The sequence below is a fragment of the Polypterus senegalus genome, chromosome 9 (genome assembly GCF_016835505.1).
Source record: "Polypterus senegalus isolate Bchr_013 chromosome 9, ASM1683550v1, whole genome shotgun sequence".
Lineage (NCBI taxonomy): Eukaryota > Metazoa > Chordata > Cladistia > Polypteriformes > Polypteridae > Polypterus > Polypterus senegalus.
The window spans coordinates 153,004,802-153,026,736 of NC_053162.1; the positions used below are offsets into that span (position 1 = coordinate 153,004,802).

Sequence of the window (21,935 nt, forward strand, 5' to 3'; positions counted from 1 at the left end):
CATCCCACTGCCAGATGACCTGAGTGCACGTGTTGGACTGAAACTGATGAGGAGAAGACAGACCATACAGGATACTAAAGGTGGTAAGCTGAGGTTCATGTTTTATAAAACAGTAGGTCCCAAGTTTGCCTTATTGCATCCCTGTGTTGATATAACTAAATACGCAATCCATCGACACAAAATAAAAAAAAATGAGGCACAATAATCAGCAAAAGAGGTACTTAGCAAAAAGTACACACATAACACACACACACACAGCAAAAGTCACATATTTCCAATTTTAAAAGATCGTTCAGATATCAATAGTAGACTACTAGTGAGGCTGCGCGTCTCAAACTTCAATCACGTGACAGGGTCTCCTCGGCGACGGCTGTGTTGACGCTACCATGGAAACGAGCGCGCGAAGGGGTGACTGGAGGCCGCTACACGCGCTGAGACTCTCATAACTTTATTATTGCGCAGATTTACAAGAGACAACTCGACTTTAAATCTGTCGTCTTCGGTTGCTCGAAGGTAAGTGTAAAGGAATAGAAAACACCTTTATATGTGAAAGTTGATTTTTTTTCTTACAACACTATTGTAAAGGGTTTGCATTTTTTAACTCCCTATAAGCTTAAAGAATAATGATGTTTTCCACTATCATTTGACACTATCTTTCTCTCTATATATATCTATATATATGCTTAGAGGAAATTCACACTGTATATACTTTTAATAATACATTTGTCTGTATATCACATATTTTTAATATTATTTAGATTAGTGACATTTCTGCAGTTCTAAATAAAGCAGGTCCTCACTGTTAATTTTTGATAGTGTTTGTAATAGAAACCAAAATACACCTTTAAACTATTAAGTACGTGTATATCAAGTAAACTGTATGTAAGCATTAAACACATTAGGACATTTAAGGGGGCGTCAGTGCATTTCTAATTAGAGACAAAATTATAACTTCCTGAGACTTTTTTTTATATAAAGCATAATAAAACACCTGGATGCAGAAACTACAGGATAAGCATTTCAAGTTTAATGTCCAGACATATGCTAGTTATAAAATGAAACTAATACGCTAACAAAAATAATAATTCATAAATATTTAGCACAGTGATTAGCACCTGGTTATGGTCTGTGTGGAATTTGCACACTCCACCTTTCACTGCATGGATTTTTCTCTCACATCCCATGGATATTCAGATCAAATTAAGATGCACCCCTAAATTTACCTTATGTGAGTGTACCCTCCAATAGACTAACATGTCTCCCACATCTTCTTAGAGTTAGGGTAATGGGTTGATAAATGTCTATATCTTTTTATGCTACACTCTTTAAAATACTGGTTCTTTATTTCACCAGTTTTATGATCTTTTCATGGTTATTTACTGTATGGAACCTGTCACAGGGCTGAAAAATAAATGTTCTTTCTGGAAACTTAATGTGGATGGGTCTTTTGGGAACCAACAATCTCTCCCCAATCTTACGAATCACTCTGGCACCTTTATTTTTAAGAACTTCGAGTAGTTAATTATCCTAATGTGTGGTTTGCTTTTGGGATATGAAAGGAAATTGTATGGAAGGAATACTTGCAGAAATCTATTACAAACAGCTGGAAAAAATGCAGTAACTAAGCTGTGAATCAAATCCAGGATTGTGGAGCTCCAGCAATCCCAGTCACTGTACCATTATGCCAGTTTGCATATATTTAGCTATCACTGTTATCCTATTTGATTTACAGATTATATTGATATAATTCAGTTAGTTGTTCAGGGTGACACAGTGAGTTATTGGTGTCAATGTAACCTCCAGACACTGCAGTCCAGAGTTTTAGACACTAGAGCACATTTAAAAATAGGCATCAACACATAATATGAATGGACAGTTTATTATACAGAAATACCTAATGAAGTGCTGGGTCCCTCATTTGCCCTCAGAACAGCCTGAATTCATTAGGACACAAAACAGACTCCGGGGGTGCTGGCCATTATCATGTACAACTTGTCCCACAGTTGCTGGAAATTGCCTGATCAATGTCTAGAATAGCTCTTTCTATTGCATCCCTTGAATGCTCAACAGGGTTGTGATCTGGTGTCTAGGTAGGTCACAGCATTATCACAATTTCATTTGCAATTCTTTTGCAACCAGGGCAAAACTCTCCTAGCCTGAAAAATCTTATTTACAGATTGATGCACTTTTTCCATGAAGAGAGATACATGATGAACAAAAACGCTTTAAAATATCACATTATTCATAGTAAGGTACCTAATATGTGACACAAATACCCTTCAGAGCATGACTGTACATTGCCACTACCAGCCTGAATTGTATGGTAGATCTAAGGAATTATTTTGCTATTTCCTGGTCCTGCTATTTACATAAATCTGCAGGACTTGGATTTGAACAGACCAGGTTATGTTTTTCCGGTATTTCAGTGACTTGTGTTGATGTCCCCAGAACCCACTGTGTTTGTTCCTTCTTGTTTTCTTGTTTTTCACTGACTGGAATACAACTCATTTGGGTTGTCACATTCCCAACCACATATTTGACAAGGTATGAAGAACTGTGTTTTCAGGCACGCCTTTTTCAGAAATAAATATTTTTGAGTGGTGGTTTATTTCGACACACCTGTTTTGCCCTTTCTGATCAACACCTTCTAGTGCATCTGTCTCCTATTACTGAGACACAAAACTTTAGTCTTTCTCTTTGACTCTTTGGATTGCATGTGCACACACAATCCACTGGTACCTGTCTACTCACTTTAAATCATATTGTCTGCACTTATAGTGATATAACTGATTGTATACTTAATCATGTGGGGAGTGCAGTTTGACCTAATAAAGTGGGCACTTTACTGTATTACTAATGTAGTTAGTATATTCAATCTACTCATGGATTACAGCATATGTTTAAAAAGGTATCCAAAAAAGGGCATGCTTGCCTCTGTTGTGCAAATGAATATGTTTTCACCTTCTGTTCTTTTGTCCTGATGAGACCATGGTGAAAAACACATTGAGCAGGACAGACCAACTTACCCTATCTGTTGTATTAGTTCCAGATAGTTCTGGGTTACTTTCAGGCATTTCCTGGTCACTTGAGAAATATACTTCTTCTGGCCTTTCCTACGTATGCCTTTGGGTCTATTCCCAGTTGGTAAGGTCTGGTATACCATAATCTGTAAATTAACATGCAGCATATGTGCAATCCTTAGTGAAACACACAAGACAAAAACAAAACACTTAAGAATAATGCATATTGTGAAGAGAGACATGATTAAGGTTACACATTTATGGAGTCTTCTTTCACATTTGGTGATATCCTTATGTGCCAAAATTATAGGTACACATGTGAATGGTAAAATGGAGGATAACAACATTAAAAAATCAAAGTGAAACCTGTTTCATTGTGATTGTTAGTTATTGCATATACAGTTCAACAAAACCCTTTTTTATATGCCATTACATTTAATCTTCCATCCTGAAGAGTGAGTTTATAAATGTAAATAAGAATACAATATATGCACTATGGTGGGTGAATACATACTGCATGATAAATTATGTTTCAGTACAGATCAACCTAACCTACGAGCCCAGCATGTTAAATAATAGCTAGAAATATTTTGTGAAAAATTAAATACAAAATAAACACAGAACATGCCGAAACCTAAAATGAGAATGTTTCTGTCAATATACAGTATATACAAATATATAGTACATTTATATAGATATAATTGTATATTCAGATATAAATGGTGGTTTTAAGCCCAAATTACAACTGTATAGGTCAGTTGCACTCTGGAAAGGGTAATTCAATAGACAAACCGCCAAAATTTAATTCAAATGCAAGATGTCCAAATGTGTCAGTGCACCTACTCCAAGGCAGACCAGGTAGGTACCATAAATCATTCTGTAGGCCTGTGCTTCTATCATACAAGAATTACAGTCTTTAAAAAAAATGTTTTTTCTTTGTTTCAGAAATTAAGACAACTCAGAATATAAGCTTTAGTTAATTTTCTTTGCGTATAGATCTACCACTGAAGTGATCAGAATATATATTGATAATGTACAAAGGGACACAAAGTTGTAAAAAATCTTTTTTGTATTAATGAGAATGAACATAATTATCTAAAAATGTAGCTTAAGGTTGCATTAATACACAATAGAGGAAGACAAAGGAAATTAATAATTACGGTAATTCTTTTATGTGAATATGTAACCAAAACAGGAGTGAATGTGGGGAGGGGAACCAGACAAAGGATACTAGTAAATTTTGTATCCACTGCACTGTTTTCTAAATAAGCTTAATTTAGGCTTAGGATCATTGAGGTCAGACCCTTTCCGTACAAGATAAGGTGCATGGTAGGAACCAACCCTGAATGTGAAGCCAGTATACCACAGCACTTATACAACACACACACACACACACACACACACCCACATCTTCTCAGAACTAAGAATTGCCAGTTAACCTAGCACACATGCTAGAGAAACGTAAAGAGAAAACTGAAAACCTTGACAACAACCACTGCAAATAGGCAGAGAACATGTAGGCTCCTGAAAATACACCTGCAGACATATTGGCATAGGTCATTAAACATTGAACCCCAAAGTTATGGGTTCAGCTCCACATTTAACTCACTGTACCTGTGCAGATCTTTCAAGTTACAGAGAGTTAATTAATTCCTCTAAGAAAGTAGTAGAAGTTTGTATTACATTTTATACAAAATGAATGGCCTGAATTAGTCAGTCAGTGTAATGCAGACAGCAGCTCAAGGATGAAGAAGGGAATATAGCAGCACAATGACTGTTATATAAAGAATGTAATTTCTTTGTTTGAATCACGGTAAGAAAAATAGGTGATAAATAAAATTAAAAATGGTTATCCATCTCTCATTTTTTAATGCCCAATTATTCAGGTCAGAATTGCGGGAGCAGAGCCTGTTCCAGCAACATCAGGCACAACATAGAGATCAATCTATTATTAGGTACAATCACATACATAACTCAATTCTCTCACACTCAGCTAATTTAAGGCTGATAATTAATCTAATAAACACATTTTTAGAACGTAGAAAAAAAAACATGCAGTCCTGGGAAGAACATATAAACTCCACTCAACTAATGTCTAGGCAGTAATTTAAACTTACACTCTGTGGCTATAACGTAGCATCATTACATCATTAAAGTTCTGCACCACCTTTTCATAAACATTGTTCTTCGTTTCTCAGATTGCATTCTATTTATCAACAGGAATGTTTCAAAGCTTAAAGGGCTAAGTCATTTTAATGCGTAGTGTGTGTGTGTGTGTTTATTTTTTTGCTTGTTCCTTACAAATTTCCATACCACAGAACCTAGCTCATCTTAATATGACAAGTGCGCCCAGATGAAGTTCATAGATTTCTTGGTGGCATTCAGAGGTACTAAATCCAAAAATCCAAAAAATGTACATTTGGTGATAATTACCGTATGTCAGATGTTTGCAAACATAGGGCTGAGGAAAAATTAATTTGATTGACATATGTTGACACATTCCTTGCCTTATACAGGTGCATACAATGCTCCTGTGCAGAACTTCCTGAATGAATGAGTTACTCATTTACAAAAACTGGCCGGGCTACTTTCAGTGCTGCACTTTGCATGTCTATGTATCTAGCATTGCTAATAACACTTGTGTTTGTTTTTGCAGACAATGAGCATCAACTCCTCCTGCCAGTCAGGGGGCTCACGTTCCCGTCGTTACAGGACTCGAGCTCACACCTCCCACGTTGATGAGACACTATTTGGAACTCCTAAGAAAGTATGGAGCCAATTATCTGCCTTTTTGTAATGTTTCTCACAACCGTAATATAAGTGGACTGGATGGATAGAGGGTGGTTGGCAAAGTGGTTAGCTTTGCTTCTTCACAACTCCATTGTCCAAATATTTAATTTTGTGTTCAGTTGCTTTTTGTGTGGAGTTTGTGTGTTCTTCCAGTGTTTGCTTGTCCTTTTTTCAGGTACTCCAGCTTTTCTGCTGTTTCCCAAAGATATGAACAGTAGGTTAATTGGCAACTCCAAACTTACCCAGTATTATGGAGTTTGATGCCTGTGGTCCCACTTAGAATCATATGGCTGCAATGATTTATTGCTACACCTAGATTACCTTGTCATTTGTCAGTCCTCCTATATAGTAGTATACTAGTATACAGTAGTAGTATCCTATACAGTATACTACCTTTCATGTTGAATGTTACCATGGAATGTTTTCCATGCACAATTTCTACACAAAATATATTTAGACTATCTTCAGACTTACTTAGGGCTGCCTACTGAGTCAGTAGCTAGGTGTATGACTATTCATGAAGTTACCAGCACTGCTTTTTCCAGACATATTCTGTTCAATTACTCCATCCAGCCACAATATTATTAAACTTTATTTACTTTCAGGTATGGGGGACTTTCTTAAAGATTAAGGTAGGAGGCAACCCTGGATAAAGACCCAGTTTATTTCAAGGCACACTAACATCCACACCTATAGAAAACTTACCCCTTCTGAGCCAGGGTATAGAAGAAAACCAGAGTATCCAGAGGCAGCTATACTAACCACTGCGCCACTGGTGCACTCACACAAAAATAAAATACAATATATACTTATATAAGATGAGAAGTATATAGAGTAGCATGATAGTGCCCTGGGTAGTACTTCTGTCTTATGGATCCAGTGTCCTGGGTTTGAATCATGCAACTGGGTGTTATGTGTGTAGTGTTTGCATGTTTTATCCTTGTCTGCGTATGCCTTCTTCTGTGTACCTCAGTTTTTTTTCAGATATGCTGGTTAGATTAACCAGTGATTCCACATTCCTTATATGAATATAGGTTTTGGAGTATGTTTAAGTGGGTTTGTGAGGACTAGTGGCCTATAATTTTCACTTTCTTTTTTTTTTAAAGCTTTCGGATTCTGAGAAGATTTTTTCCCAAGATCATGGAGGATCCCAGTCTCATGGAATGTCTCATTCTGCCCCAAGTCGTCGCCGGAACACTCCTAAACAAGAGACCATAAAAATTGTCACTAAAGACCTTATTCGAGACCTTAAGTTAGTGAATGCTTCACACTTTTTTTTATTAGTCTTGAAAATGTTACTATTATTGCTGTCAGCTTAAAAAAAATTCCATAAAATAACCATTGATGGTTTCCAAAATATGAACTGAACACCCAAATGTGGGGTGGTGTAGTGGTTAGCACTACTGTGACTCAAATCCAGTGTCTTAGCTCTGAATGCCACACCTTATTGCTTTTTGCATGGAGTTTTCTTTTTCCCTGTGACTATGCAGGGTTTTCTACTGGAAAAATGGTTTTCCTCATAAATCCCAAAAACATACGTTAGAATAATTGGTGATTCTAAATTGTTTCCTTCTGTGTGTGCATAAGTTTCTCTGTGACTGACATATTGTCCAGGTCTGATTTCTGTCTTCTACCCATTGCCACTGGAATAGGCTAGTGCCTCCCATGATTCCAAATTGAATTAGGTATGTCTGAGAATATGATATTGCAAGTTAATGCTATGATAATGAAGTGACTCATAAGAATGTTTTATTCATGTGTTATGATATAGCTGTTATGTTTATTGTACACTAATTCTATTAGTTCAGTTTCACTTGTTACTCTACTACATACTATGGATTTACTTTGACAAACCTCCCATTCAAAGTGAATTTTATATTATTGTGGTTTCCTTCCTAGAGTGCCACGCAAGGACCCTTCTGGCATGTCAATCATCTTGTCACCTCTGGAGTTCAAGCGAATTACATCAGCTTCCCGAATTCGATCTGCTGAGGAGAGAGAAGCAGAAATGTCAGCTATACGAAGGGAGAAAGAAGCAGCAATAGTAATGGCATTTTGTTGCTGTGGTTTCTTATAGAAAACATAGAAAACAAATAAGAGAATGAAATTTAAAATGATTCTGGCATTACTTGCACAATCGCAAGGGGACTCTGTTAAGGAAGCTTTAGTGTATAATATATGGCAGCAAGCTAAGAAATGAAAAATTATTACGAATGACACCACTATGAACTGCTTCAAAAGCACAGGGCCTTAATAAAAATGGTCATTAATGACATGTTAACTTATTATTAGAAATATCCAATCCATATGGATACATATCTAAATATCTCACATTTAAATTAAATGTTTCCAAAGGTGTACATTTTGTACAAGTGTTAGTACATGCTTCCATTCACAAGTGGGATCCACTTATCTTTAGCTTGACTGTGGGGAGTTGAAGCATTACCTTGCAGAAATTATCCCTGGATGAGATGAATAATGGTACATTCAGATGAAATATAAAAACACAAAGTAGGCATTAATACTTACCACTAAGCCACATTTCTTTATGCTCATTGACATTTTTTGTATTGCTTCCCTTTCATCATCAATGTCAATTGATTTCCTTTTCAGCATTCTGAAAATATCAAAAGCAGGGCATTTTTCAGAAATTTTGTTAAAGACCAGCAACATGTACATGCAATTACACAATTATTGGAATGTGATCAATACCCCTGAGAAATGTACATGGTGCTTAGTGTACAGTTCTACATTAGGTAGCATACCAATGGCTCAAACCTGGAGGGCTACATAAGTCGATTGACAACATATTGGCTTGCAGTCAATATATCATATGTGAATATGACACAATGTAAAAATTAGTCTATTTGTAACTGACCACATTTTACTAGTAAGCTGGTGTATATTATAAAAATATAACTGTATATGATTGACTACATCACCTAAAAGGTTGAATATGGCTATGTATAAAGTATAAAAATATAACCATATACTGCAGACACTGATTTGCTGTTTATGTGCGTGACGTTAAAATATCACAAAGTTCTACCGACCAAGTTAAAATAACAAACATGTGCTTCTTATGTGCACATTGTAAAACTATGGCCATGTATGACTGACCACATTCCAATAACAGGAACTTACTGTATATGCAAAGTTAAAATATGACCATATGCTATTGACTGCCATGTATGTGCACAATGTAAAAATCTCAATATATTTTTGACAACATTCCCATACCTTATGTGCTTGATGTCAAATCAAGCTATTAGATTAATGGTAAATGCTCTTTAAATGCTTAATTTAAAAATTAGACTGTATGAAACCAATCCTGTTCTACTACCTGGTTTATGCACTAAATAAAATATGGCTCTACTTGATAGACCACTTTATCCTAATGGGAAAATGCTGCTTATTTATATAGCATAAAAATGTAACCATAAACGATTGATTGCTTTCCAGCATGTGCTAATTATGCAGACAACGTAAAAATTGGACTGCATGAAATGAATCCTGTTTTACCAAATGATTTATGTTTCTTATGAACAAAATGTTTTAATTATTTTACATAATTGAGCAAGTGTTGCTAATGTAGGTAGCATACAGCTACGTTTGTAGGTGATTGACCATATTGGCAACAGGCATGCACCAATTACGTGCACACTGTAAAAATATGATTATATGCAATTGGCCACATTCCATTAAAATACTTTTAATGATTGCATGCATGATGTAAAAGTAAGACTATGCATATAACTGAATTTGTTCTGCTAAAGGAAGTGCCACACTATAAAACTGTGGCACTGTGTAATTGACTGCATTGCACTATTAGGCTCATAAGTTCTAGGTTTGGTATTCTAGAAAACAAAAATGCGTATGGAAAAGAATGGATGGACCTAAGTATTGTGTTAAGGACTGTGTACATGAAATGTCTGCAGTGATATTAAAATTGCCTCATAATTTTATATACTATATTTAATGCTAATAAAATATCCAGCATATCTTTGGTCCAAGCATGCTTAGATCTAAAAATCACTTTGTCACAACTAAATGAGGCTTAGTATCATGGGGGAAAAAAAATACCAGCTGACAATGACCAGAAGAAATCTGAACTGGCCATTTGTCCTTCCAATGCTTTGCTTTTTGATGTTGGGGCCAACTAGACTGAACTACATTGGCAAAATATCTAACAATGCTCTACTATTTTGTGCCTTCAGGAAGCTTCTGAAGATAGGAAAGCTTTGCTACGACAGGCTGATTTCTCTCGAAGGAAGAATGAAGGGCCAAGTGACTTAGAAGCAGAAGCCAGAGAACGCGCTCAGTATTTGCTTGAGAAAGCCAATACTCAGAGATTAGAACAAGAAGATGAAATCAAAAAGATGAATGAGGTACTGACATGAAAGAAAAAAACAAGATTCTCTTGAAAGAAGGGGAGACACAATTTGTATGAACTAGAGCATGCATTGGTAGTACTGTACTGCGATGATATCTCTGAGAAATGGGTAACAAGTATTTACAGTTGTTTATACTTCTTCTTTACATTTCTTAATTTAAAACCACATAATTCACTTTTTTCAGCTGATTCTTGGGGCTCAGTGCCATGCAGTGCAAGATGCTCAGATCTTAGAAAAGCAGCAGATCCTAAATGAACTGCAAGAGGAAGAAAGAAGGCTTGATGCCATGATGGAGGTTGAAAGACGGAAAGCTATTGAGAGACAAGAGCAAATTGAAGCTTTAAGAAAAGAGCAAAGAATAATGTACAGCATTTTATATTTTTTCTTGATAATTTGTACTATATACAGATATAGTATAATATAATAGATATAGAAAGGCAGCAAATAACACCAAAACATAATGATTCTTCATTTTCTGTATTACTGATCGTAAGGCCCATTATAAAGCAAATAAAATTACTATATAGTTGACACAACAAAAATCACACTATAGAATTTACAGTACACCAAGTTAGTGCAGCATAGGAATATTAATAAATATTAATTAACCAGGCCCTCACTTCTAACATACATGTTCATTAAAATATTTGCAAGAACATTCAACATACCAGACCATTTTTTTATGTTGCTTCAATTTTTATAATTTGTATTATTCCTCCAACATGTTCATTTTTAATTTATCTTAACCAATGACACCAAATTATCCTACAAATGGCAATAGTACTTTAAAAAAATTCAGATGTGAGCGTTAGTAGGCTTTGTGCCCTTGGAACCAAGTTACTTGAACTATTCTATAACATTTCAGTAGTTATTTACCGCTCTGATGCTGATCTTTCTGATCATAAAATAGGTCATAACGATAGCAATTTACAAGAAGAATTCATAATTAATTGCTGAATTATGCTATTTGAGGGCTCCTGTTGAGTGCCTCTTCCTCTTGCCCAATTTGGCTCAATCAGCACATCGTCATCTCATAACAGGCTTAAGTTTCGAGTTTGGTATTTTTTCATCCAGCTGCTTTAGCTCTAGACCGTCCTCAAGAAACTGACACACAGACACACACACGCACAGACAGACAGAAACACACCCATCATCGAGATATCTGAGTTTTTGGTATCAGGGCACCCTAAAACATTGAGATCTGTTAAAACTGGAGATCAAAATTTTTGACGAATTTAAAGCTTTCCCTACTCCCCCACAAACGATCGGTTATGGTGGGGAGGGCGCAAAGCGAAAATATATATATTTGAATTGTTAACTATTTAAAAGAAACAAAAAAATGTGTCATGCCAGCTGATCATATCTCATTAGCAATAATATTTTAATATCATCTTTTCCACAATGGATTTTCTCTTAATATTCTATTTGGTCACATTTCCAATGTAGTAAGTACAGTACATTAAAAGTTAACTGTTGGATCTAACCTGGCCCAGTATGAGTAAGTATGATATTGTGTGAGTTGAAGATGAAGCAGAATAACTTCCAAGGGTATTTGCTGCCTAAAGCATTAGTCTTTAACTTCCTGCCATCCTATGATGGGTAGATGAACTTCCAAATAATATGCCCATACTAGAAGTCATGCATCAGAATATTGTTATTTACACTCAATGAAAGCAGAAGAACATTGAACCATGAAAACAGACTGGAAAATAAAAATACTCTTTAGGATTTCTATTACATTAGCAATATTCTCATAGTTTACACAGTGATTCATATTTTCATCCCTTGAGGATTAATGAAATGCTTGAATAAGCCATTTTAAATTTTGTAATTATTACAAAAAATTACTTTCAATTTTGTTTCTTCATTATCACTTTGCCAAAGCTGCTGTGTTATGCAGTGTTACATGCCTATCCCAGAATACTGCCATCTTTTTTCAAACTGAAAGAAAAGTGCATGAGCTACACTGCTTGTTAGCCAATCAGTTCAGCTTTATTTCACTTTCATTCTTCTCATTTATGTTTCTTGTTTTGCACTGTAGTGTGACACTTTCTAACAGAGCCATTGACTAGCAGTGTGTTCAATACATTTCAAGCCAACATGTGAAGACAGCTAAGAGGAACTTTTCATGGATAGTGTTAATAAACACAAATACATTTTTAAAAATTGGAACAATTATATTTAGCTAGTCTGTATTTGTTTACATAACATTCTCTTAACAAAAATCAGTCCAATTCTAGCTCATGACAATCCAGAATCAATTTTAGCAGCATAAAGTGTAAAGGAGAACATCTTGTGCCAGCCCTTTCACAGGACCTATTCATGCACATAATCACATTAATGATTATAAAGGGCTGTTGTAGAATCATTACTCGACCTCACTGTGCTCTGCACATGTTACCATAATGATTCTATAAACCTTTTATATACATCATAAGCTGGTGGAAAGATAACTTTAGCTGCCAGAGGAAAACCATCACTGACAGGAGGAGAATGTGCAAAATATGCACAGGCAGTAATTACGGTAAGTGTGGAATTATAACTTACAGTGGCAGATATGTAAGGCAGCAGAGTTAACCACAAAAAGACATATAGGTTCATTATGTATCACTGGAATACTGGACATTTTTACATTTAAAACGTGTGTGACTTACAATGTTATCTTCGGTAACATTTTACATACAAATATTTACATCTTGGGTGTGCCTTTAATTGGAGTCCTGTCCTCTATCATGCTCATCTTTACAGTGATATTTGCTAATCATTGTGTTATTATTAATCTATGTTAGCTCAATATATCATTAACAGCACATTTTAATAATATTTGTGAATATTACATAAAAAAATCTTTTTTTGTTAATTAATATTTTATTCAGCATATTCAATGGAAATACGAGTATAATTATGAACACATTTTTAACACATTTAGCAGAAGTTGAAGCTGGAAGTTCTAAGAGAGAGCAGCAGAGGTTTCCATGGGCACATTTATGACTGATACATTGAAGTAAAATTTTGTACAGAATCTCCAACAAGACCTTATTTTGAAACTTGTCAATTGTATTTATTTTAATAATGCGTACTTTAAGTATGAAAATTTGCAAACTTAAGAAATGCTTATGCAGTTAGAAAAAATAAAAGGCTTTAATTAAACAACAATCAGGTGAGAATAGGAAGCTCTTGGTCTGAAATTGTTTTATATAAAAGTGAGAAGAAACCTACCCTAAATTTTGTCTCATAGACCCTTGTAACATTCACTTATTAATTTTCTTTATCCAGAGCATGGTCACAACAGGCCATCCCAGCAATCATTGGGCACAAGGCATGATAGCACATGGACAGGATGTAAGCCCATTGCAGGGTTAACACTCAGACTCACTCCAGTTTAGCAACACCCATCCACCTAACCTGCATGTCTTTGGTATTGTGGAAGGAAACAGGAACACCTAGAAAACAACCCATGTAGACATGCAGAGAACATGCAAAATCCACACAGGAAACAGCTGGGATGTGAAACCTGGCCTCTTTACTCCAGGGCAGCAGCACTACCCCAAAACATTATGTCAAAACTAAATATTCGAGACAAGTTAATCCATTTGGGTCTAATGTTGAGTAAATAGCATAGGTTAAAATCATAGATAAGCTAAAGTATACAGTCACTTAAGTAGTTTCATTGCTTTCTCAGTCTTAAAGATCACTTGGACCAAATTCTGAACGTTGTTTTCGCTTTCTGCTCATGACAGTGGAAAGCGGCAGATCATCGATCAGATAAAAGACAGAGACGAACAACGACTACTGGAAGAGGAATTGAAGGAGCAAGAGGGACAGGAAGTGTTGGAAAACCTTGAAAAACTCCAGATGGAAGAACTTCAGGTATCAACTGTGTAAAATAAACCAGAAACAAAATGCAGATATTGTTGACAAATCTAGTGTCTGTCAGGGTAGTTACCTGCATTAAATGTGCACACTTATCTCATTATTTTACTTACTACCTTCTCTAGGCTCTAGAAGTCAAGAAACGGGAGCAACGTAGACTGCAGTTAGAAATCCTGCAAATCAATGAGGAGAGTTTGAGAGCAAAAGCCAGGAAGAAAGAGGAAGAAAGGATAGCTGACTTGATGGCTCTAGAATTTACTCGCAAAAAGATGGTAAGAAAAGACATTCAGGATTTTAAAGGGTAGGATGCATTTGTGCAATTTGGTACGGACTAGGCTGTTAGCTGTGGTTCAAATCATGGTGTCTGCTGTGCACACTTTATCACTGTGGACATACCTATTCCCTGTTTTTAAGGGAAAACATACAGTATTTCCAATTGATTGTGATCTTGAAAGAAGAAAAAGTGTCCACCCATACATTTACTGAATTCACACAATTCAGTTTTGGGGAGGGCGACAAAGTGAACAAGTGGTTATCACTGCTTCCACAAGAATCAAATGTCCGGAGTTCAAGTCTGACGCTAGGTTGCTGTTTCATGTGAAATTTACACATTCTTATCGTATAGGCAGATGTTTTTCTCAGAGTACTTTAGCATTTCTTCTCACATGCCAAAGATGTCCATGTCTAGATGCACTGAGGATTCTAAACTGGATCTTCGTAAGTGTGTGTTGTCTAGATATACACCAGAATTGGCAACCCAGAACTGGATTAAATAAATTTGAGGGTATTGTTTCAATTTTAAGGGAAAAAATCTAACCAAATATAATTTTAGGAGTCTTTAAATTGCTGGACTGGCAAAGTTTTTGAAAAGAAATTCTTAGACTTAAATACACATAGACATAACAGACATAAATAATTGCACTAAGACTTAAGCGATAAATGTAGCATTACACAGATTACCCTCATATGTTTTCATAACTTTTTTCTCTTGATTCTTGATTTTATAATTTGTTATACTCTATTATTTACCACTAGCCAACCCGTGGCGTAGCATACGCCGCATATAATTATTTATTCATGAGTGAACACTTCCTGAAAGACACAGTTGTCCAAATGGGGAGGGTTTGAGGATACAACTGTCAGTGAATGAAAAGATGGAACTCTGAAGAGAGCAACATACAATTGTCTGTGAACGAAAACAGGTTTTGGCAGATACAGGCATATTTTTTTGAAAGTTTGTCCTTGTGCCTTATTAATAGTCATTGCAAACGCCAATCTAACAGGAAATTGTCTGCGTGTAAAAGTAAAAGGCAAATTGGAATCTGATGGGGTCAGGGAAATCGAGGGAATAAGGACAGTTTGTGAGGCAGCAGATGTGATAGTCTTACACTCCAGTACATTGCGGTGAATGCTGGTAACAGAAAGTCTTGTGCCATTACAGAGACCTTTTGCTGGCATGAGGCTCCTGAGAAGCATGATAACTGAACCAATTTTAATTTTGAGTTTATGCGGAGGCATTCCAGTGGGAGTAAGACTATTAAGAAATTCTTCGGGGAATGCAAGTTGATCTGCATGATTGTCTGTGACGATGGAATCAACGCTGGTGGAAGTTACTTCGTTGTTAAGTTTCAGCACCTGTTCATTAAGGTGTAGTGAGTCTTCATTGGTGACGCTTAATATAGCTCGCATGCCTCAAGAGCGATGTTGGAAGCCTGCGGAGGGTGAGAGTTGGCGGGCGGGTCCTTGTCGTGCGTTCCCCATGACGTGGGAGGAGGGTTAGAGTGGGCGTTCGTGGCTCTTTCGTGCATAACCCATGGGCGGGGCTCTGTTAAAATTGGCGGGCAGGGCTCTGTGATTTGGCAGTCGTGGCTCTCTCTCTTGCGTGCGGTGAAAAGTCAACGTGGCTCAGAGGTGCATTTGGACTTTTGCACAGACGAAAGCGACTAAGGCTGTGTTTGGTGAGTTGTTGCGTGCGGGCACATGAGCAGACAGTGTACATGCCTCGAGAGCGACGCTGGACGCGGAAGGATGGTTACAGTTGGCATGTGTGGCTCTGTCGTGCGTATCCCATGACATGGTAGGAGGGTTAGAGTTGGCGGGCGGGGCTCTGTTAAGCGTATCCCATGGTCTTCAGAGTTAGCGGGCGGGGCTCTGTGATTTGGCGGGCATGGCTCTGTGTTTTGCTTGCGCTCACTGTCTTGCGTGCCCTTAGCAAATTATTATTTACCATTTTTCCAGTTATGAGTAAGAATTATGACTTGCTTTGACAAAGAGAGCAAGATCTAAATTCACTAACCGTAACACAAACATATAATTGAGGATAACACCCGTGCCAGCATGTTATCTAAGATATTATGGACCTTTTTTTGACTTCCATGGTCTTGTCCCACTAGCAAAGAATCTCCTCTGCCCCAGGAAACTGAGAAAAAGTAGGGTAGGATTTCATACTGAAATAAACTTTGCTGCAGGTACACAGTATCCCCAAGGGCAGTAGTTCATTTTTGCCTCCAAGATGAATGGCTGTCTCATTTCCAGGCTGTAATGGTCCACAAATGTCTAGAGAGGTTGTATACGTATTTGGGAAGGGTGCTTGTTGGGAATCTGTCTAGGCTTTACAAGATGTTAAAGTTCATATGCACCCAGATTACTATGTGGAGACTGTGGCTTTGGGCATCAGTGCAGCAGAAATTCTAGTTGCAACTGAAATGAACGTTTCTCCTTAAGCTCTTTTTGCCGAGGTCAGTGTGGTTTGCAAGTGCCCTTCTGACAAGTGTCTGTTGTTTTTTTTTTTTCCTGAGGCCGGTAATGATGAATAATACAAAGGGCATACATTATTTTCGAAAACTTAAGCTCTGTTGTCAAATACAATAGCCCAAAATATACAGAAAGTCCAACCCCGATTTTTGGTTATATAATTTTTTATATATTAATCTTAATTATAGACATCTTTATTTATTAATTGATTTTATGCATTTGTATTAATGTTAGGATGTTTGTGTGCATGCTACAACACAGTAATGCAATTCTTGGGACCAATAAAATATTTCATATTTTGCCTTTCACATCAATCTGTTCATTCAAATACACATTGAATTAATTACATTTTTTGTTGATCATAACCATGGAAAGTACAGTGCCTCTGAGACAATTGTCACATATCTGCTTCAATTGCATTAACTAAATTACAAGTAATGAAATAAAACAATGTGCACCCTGAAAATCCTTATATTGTTTGTGTTTAGGAGCGTGACGCTGAATATGAGGCAGAGCAGGAACGCATAAAAAAGGAAAAGGAGAAAGAAGTGGCCCGTCTGAGAGCATTGCAAGAGCGAGAGCGGGATCATCGGGCAGAACAGGTGAAATAGTAAAATAATTTATGCTAAAAAGGAGATTTCCATGATGCACATTTTGATCATTTGAAAACTGCTTTTAATGGTATTTGATAGCATAATAAAATTGTTAAGATTTATTTAAATATAATTCAGTGAGCTAACATGGCAAGTAAAACTTATTTAAAGTAGATTGCCTTTATTTTGCCTGTTATAAATGGCTGTGGCATCATGCTACCCCTAAAAATCCCTCAGAGACACCAGTATCCATGAATACAAACTTTAAAAAGGCCCCTTCCTCCTTACCTGTGAGCCATTATGCTCTTGTTACCAGATCCTAGGTTGGTATTCCTTGGCCAATACCTGGCCATTTATACTCCTCTAGATTCCATTTTGATCAATGGCAAATTAACATTTGAGATCAGGATATACTGTACATCAGAACTACTTACATAATCAGACCCCATTGCTCTCTGGACACTTCTGGGCATGATGTTGGGCACTAACTAACAAAATTGTTTGGCCGGTCCACATTTTTGACCACTGTGTGAACTTGAGCAAGTCACTTACGTTTGACATGCTTCAACTGAAAATATATGAAGTATATAACTCAAAAAAACTCAGAATTGCCAGCCATCAGCTTTTCTAGTACCAGTACTGCCTCCTTCATGCTTGCCAAAACCTTATTATCAATGCCTGCGTTTCTCCTCCTGGTGACACCTGGAGACAAGGATTCTGGGACATCATTCACTCATATCAGGTGATACCCTGCATGGACAGTGGTTTGCCCTTGCCTAAGGTAGAATATGTAGTGATATAACATTCAGAGTGTGACCTCCCACTGATCATAGTCCATGGAGTTTGCACGCTGTTCCCATGTGTGCACTGTGTTTTCTGCAGGTACACAAGTTTTCTCTCCACATCATCAAAAATATGCAGGTTAGATTAACTGGCAGCTTGAAACTGACCCTGTGCAAGTGGAAATTTGTGTGTGTGCACGCCCTTCAATGGATTGACACCTTGTGTGAGGCTGGTTCTTACCTTGTGCCAATTAATACTTCAGCCTATATGTCCTATACAACATACAATTTGAATTAAGCAGGATTGATAGCATATGCACATATAATGATCTTGTAAACTACCTTAGGTAATGGTGTTGAAAAATTTTATAAATATATGTACCCCATAGTTCTGTTTTGGCATCTTTAAATCCACCTTGCTGCAGTTAAAGCTAAATTCTCTTCTTTATGGATTGTTAGATCCATCCAGACTTCCGTAAACAAGATTTTAAGCAGAGTCCAAGGTCTGCTTACCATACATTGTGTTGAAATAAACACTCTGGTGTCTGAGGCCAGTTACTGTGGCCACATACTGTCCTGATACTTTTGGCACCACATTCAGTGTTAGTTCCTGCCTTGCAGTCTCTGCTTCTAGCATAGGTACTGGCCTCCCATGACTCTTGAGTAAATTAAACAAGTTTGGGAATGAGTGCTAAAATAAAGCAACAGACTCACCTTGGACTTCATCAAAAGGGAACTATACAATGTGAAAATGATTGATGAAACATTAAGCATTAACACTTTGAAATAACAGATCTCATCATCTTGCCCAGGATGCACTTCGAGCTCGCAGAAGCCAGGAGGCAGCAGAAAGAGAGTGGCGCCGAAAAGAAAAAGAGCAGGCACTGAAAAAAGCCGAGGAGGATGAAAGGTTGAGACTAGCACGGCTGGAACAGGTGGCTCACAAAGAACATGTCCATGCTATTCTGGCAGCGAGAGAGAGGGCCGAGTTTGAGAGAGTGATCAAGTATGTATCTGATATAAATATTAAACTATGGCTTGTTGATTTATTTTCTTTATCCATTCTTTAGTTGCTGATCTAGTTCAAATAAAAGTTATAGAGGTGCATAACTAATTAACTACGCAGCCCCAGGATACTTCATCACACTTCATATAAAACATGCATTCTGACACCCTAGGCAGAGTTCGTTTCTGCCATGGGCCTTAAGCTGCTGGCCTGACCTTGACTAAGCGTGGATGTATAAATGATTCCTGGATATATCACCCTATGAGGTATATTAGTATGTACAGTATTTTTCAAGCAGAGATACTATACTGTTTCTACCAACCGATGACTGAGGCTTAGTGCTCCCGGCAATTGATTCCTAGATATTTTGAGGACAAGGCAGGCAGTGTGGGGTCGTGGTTAAGGCTTTGGACTTCATATTTCAAACCCTGAGGCTGTGGGCTCGAATCATACTACTGACACTGTGTGGCCATAACCAGGTTGCTTCATCCGTCTGTGCTCCTACTGGAAAAACAAATGAAATGTAACCAAATTGGAACTCAAATGTCGGATAAAGGCATTTGACAAATAATAAGAAATAATTCATATAAAATGTGAAAAGCACCCATTGCCATCATGATGTCCGTGTGTCTGTTTGTTTCCACAAAACAGCTTTTCTTCCAGTGAGCCAATTGCATTGAAATTTAGCACACATACTCTTCAGAGAAATAACTGGGACAGCTCAGTTTTCATTGAGTTATCTAAAATAGGGTGCACTGTACACATTTCTTCAATTTGAAAATCATTTAAAAAGTACTGGTAAAATTGTGAATTTAAAGAATTAAAGAATTTAGTGTTTCAAATCTACCTTTAGAAGGGCTATTTCAACTTGTATGTTTTTTAAATGTTCCATTTTTACATGTCCAATAGCCGTTCCAGATGGCAAAAAAGACCATATCTCCAAATACACCATCACATCACTGGCTTGTATGTATTGGTGCAACATAAGTTTACTATTACTGCTGCTGGAAGTTGCTCCATGTAAAATATATTATCTTTGTAACCATAAAAGTAAAAAATGCATGCAAGGAAAGCAAAAAGAAACTTATCATACCTAGAATTGAATTGAAGAGAAATGGATCTTCTTAAGTCTGGCTCTGTCAGTCATTATACATACAGTGAATAAACATGATGGTACACTAAAAAAAACTCATAATGATTCAGCCTTTAACTGACACTTTAATTGATCCATCTTGCTCAGTTGCAACTAACAATATTAGCCTGGGACTAAATCTTCATTGAGTAATACTTTTTAAATTTTGATTTTTAAGAAATATGAACAACAGTTAACCATACATCTTCATTAACCAACAACTTAGAACAGTAAATGCAATTTTTACATCCTTATCATAAGAATCTGTAGTCAGTGAAAGCTATTCCAATCATCTCATTTGGGCTCAACAAATGAAGTTTTAACATGCTATTAGACAACGTGTATTTTTATGTACTCTCCTAATACTGGTAACTACATTCTTTTATTACTGTAATTTTTGCATATGACTCATTGGTACAAAAAAGTAATAATAGTCTGCCTCTCTAATGAAGTAAATAAACAAAAATTTTAAATGTTTCAACTTTCAAAGCAGTTACATACGTCCAAGATATGCCTGAATGTTACATCATATATTTTTATTAATTTGCTTAGCATGCAGTGACACTGGGTAGTGTCAACTTTATTGGCCCCTTAACTAGGATACTGTATGCCTCATTGTACCACAGGACCAGAGTTACTTTCTGTTGGAAGATTCCCTGTCCAAGGTTGGGTGCTGCCTTGTTACTAACGCAAACTCTGGGTGCCCGAAACCTAAAATTTGATTTGGTTGGTTTAAAGAAAGGATAGACACACATAATAAAAAGAGTTTTGCATGAAAATCTGGAATTGTATTTTTTTCTGAATGCATGGGATTTATACTCTGATACTTTCATACCTACAGAGCTCAACAAGAAGAAATTGCTCGGGGAAGAGAAAAAGAAGAGAGATTGAAGAAAGAACAACTGACATATTCAGATATGGTGAGGCAGCAGATCAGAGAGAAAGAAGCTCGGACAGTAAAGAATCGGATTGAGGTCTTTCAAGAGGTAGAGAAAATGAGAGAAGAAGCCAGGAACAGGCAGGCACGCCTCAATGAGATAAAGATCAAGAAACTCAGTGAGCTCAGGTGTGAAAAATGGAGATAACATTGTGTACCTTAAAGTGAACAAGTGGAATATACATTTTCAAAAATGATTTAACTTATTTTTATTTTTTATTTTTTAGAAATGCTGGTCTCCCTGAAAAATACTGCAATGAAGTTGAAAGAAAGGTCCACTTTGTACCTCCCATTGGCAACTAAGAATGGAAAAACAGAGAGTAATACATCAAGCTATTTGTAGATTATATTTGTAGATTACCTGGCCTAAAGAAGGCTAATCAAAAAGTTTTTAAGTATTTTAAATCTAAGGCAAAGTAAATTAAATTTTACATAAGTAATTCATTCATTTACTTCTCTTTAACTTGCTATGACCATGAGTTGAATTAAGCAACTTTGAAGATGTTGTGCTATATTGTGCACTTTCACCATACAGAATGACAGCTTTGATGTCAGTTTAAGGAAAAGAATTATTATTTTACTGTTCTTCATAAACTAACCTTAAGAACACAAACAAATACACATTTTAAGCATTTGTGTATTATAATAATGGCA

At 36.6% G+C, this 21,935-nt stretch overlaps 1 protein-coding gene across 1 annotated transcript; it reads left to right on the plus strand.

Annotated features, from left to right (window-relative positions):
- The first annotated feature begins 392 nt into the window (after positions 1 to 392).
- Positions 393 to 21,725, plus strand: cfap45 (cilia and flagella associated protein 45). The gene is made up of 12 exons (XM_039764042.1): positions 393 to 513; positions 5,677 to 5,787; positions 6,917 to 7,062; positions 7,710 to 7,854; positions 10,028 to 10,198; positions 10,389 to 10,567; positions 13,945 to 14,074; positions 14,203 to 14,349; positions 17,320 to 17,433; positions 19,019 to 19,212; positions 21,186 to 21,410; positions 21,509 to 21,725. Exons 2-12 carry the CDS (start codon positions 5,680 to 5,682, stop codon positions 21,582 to 21,584), a joined length of 1,635 nt encoding a protein of 544 aa, XP_039619976.1. The 5' UTR covers positions 393 to 513; positions 5,677 to 5,679; the 3' UTR covers positions 21,585 to 21,725.
- The last annotated feature ends 210 nt before the right edge of the window (positions 21,726 to 21,935 follow it).

Coding starts and splice junctions, on each gene's coding strand:
- cfap45 (XM_039764042.1), top strand. CDS start 5,680: ATGAGCATCAACTCCTCCTGCCAGTCAGGGGGCTCACGTTCCCGTCGT. Junction 10,568..13,944: donor AGAAAAGAGCAAAGAATAAT/GTACAGCATTTT, acceptor TGCTCATGACAG/TGGAAAGCGGCAGATCATCG. Junction 14,075..14,202: donor TCCAGATGGAAGAACTTCAG/GTATCAACTGTG, acceptor TACCTTCTCTAG/GCTCTAGAAGTCAAGAAACG.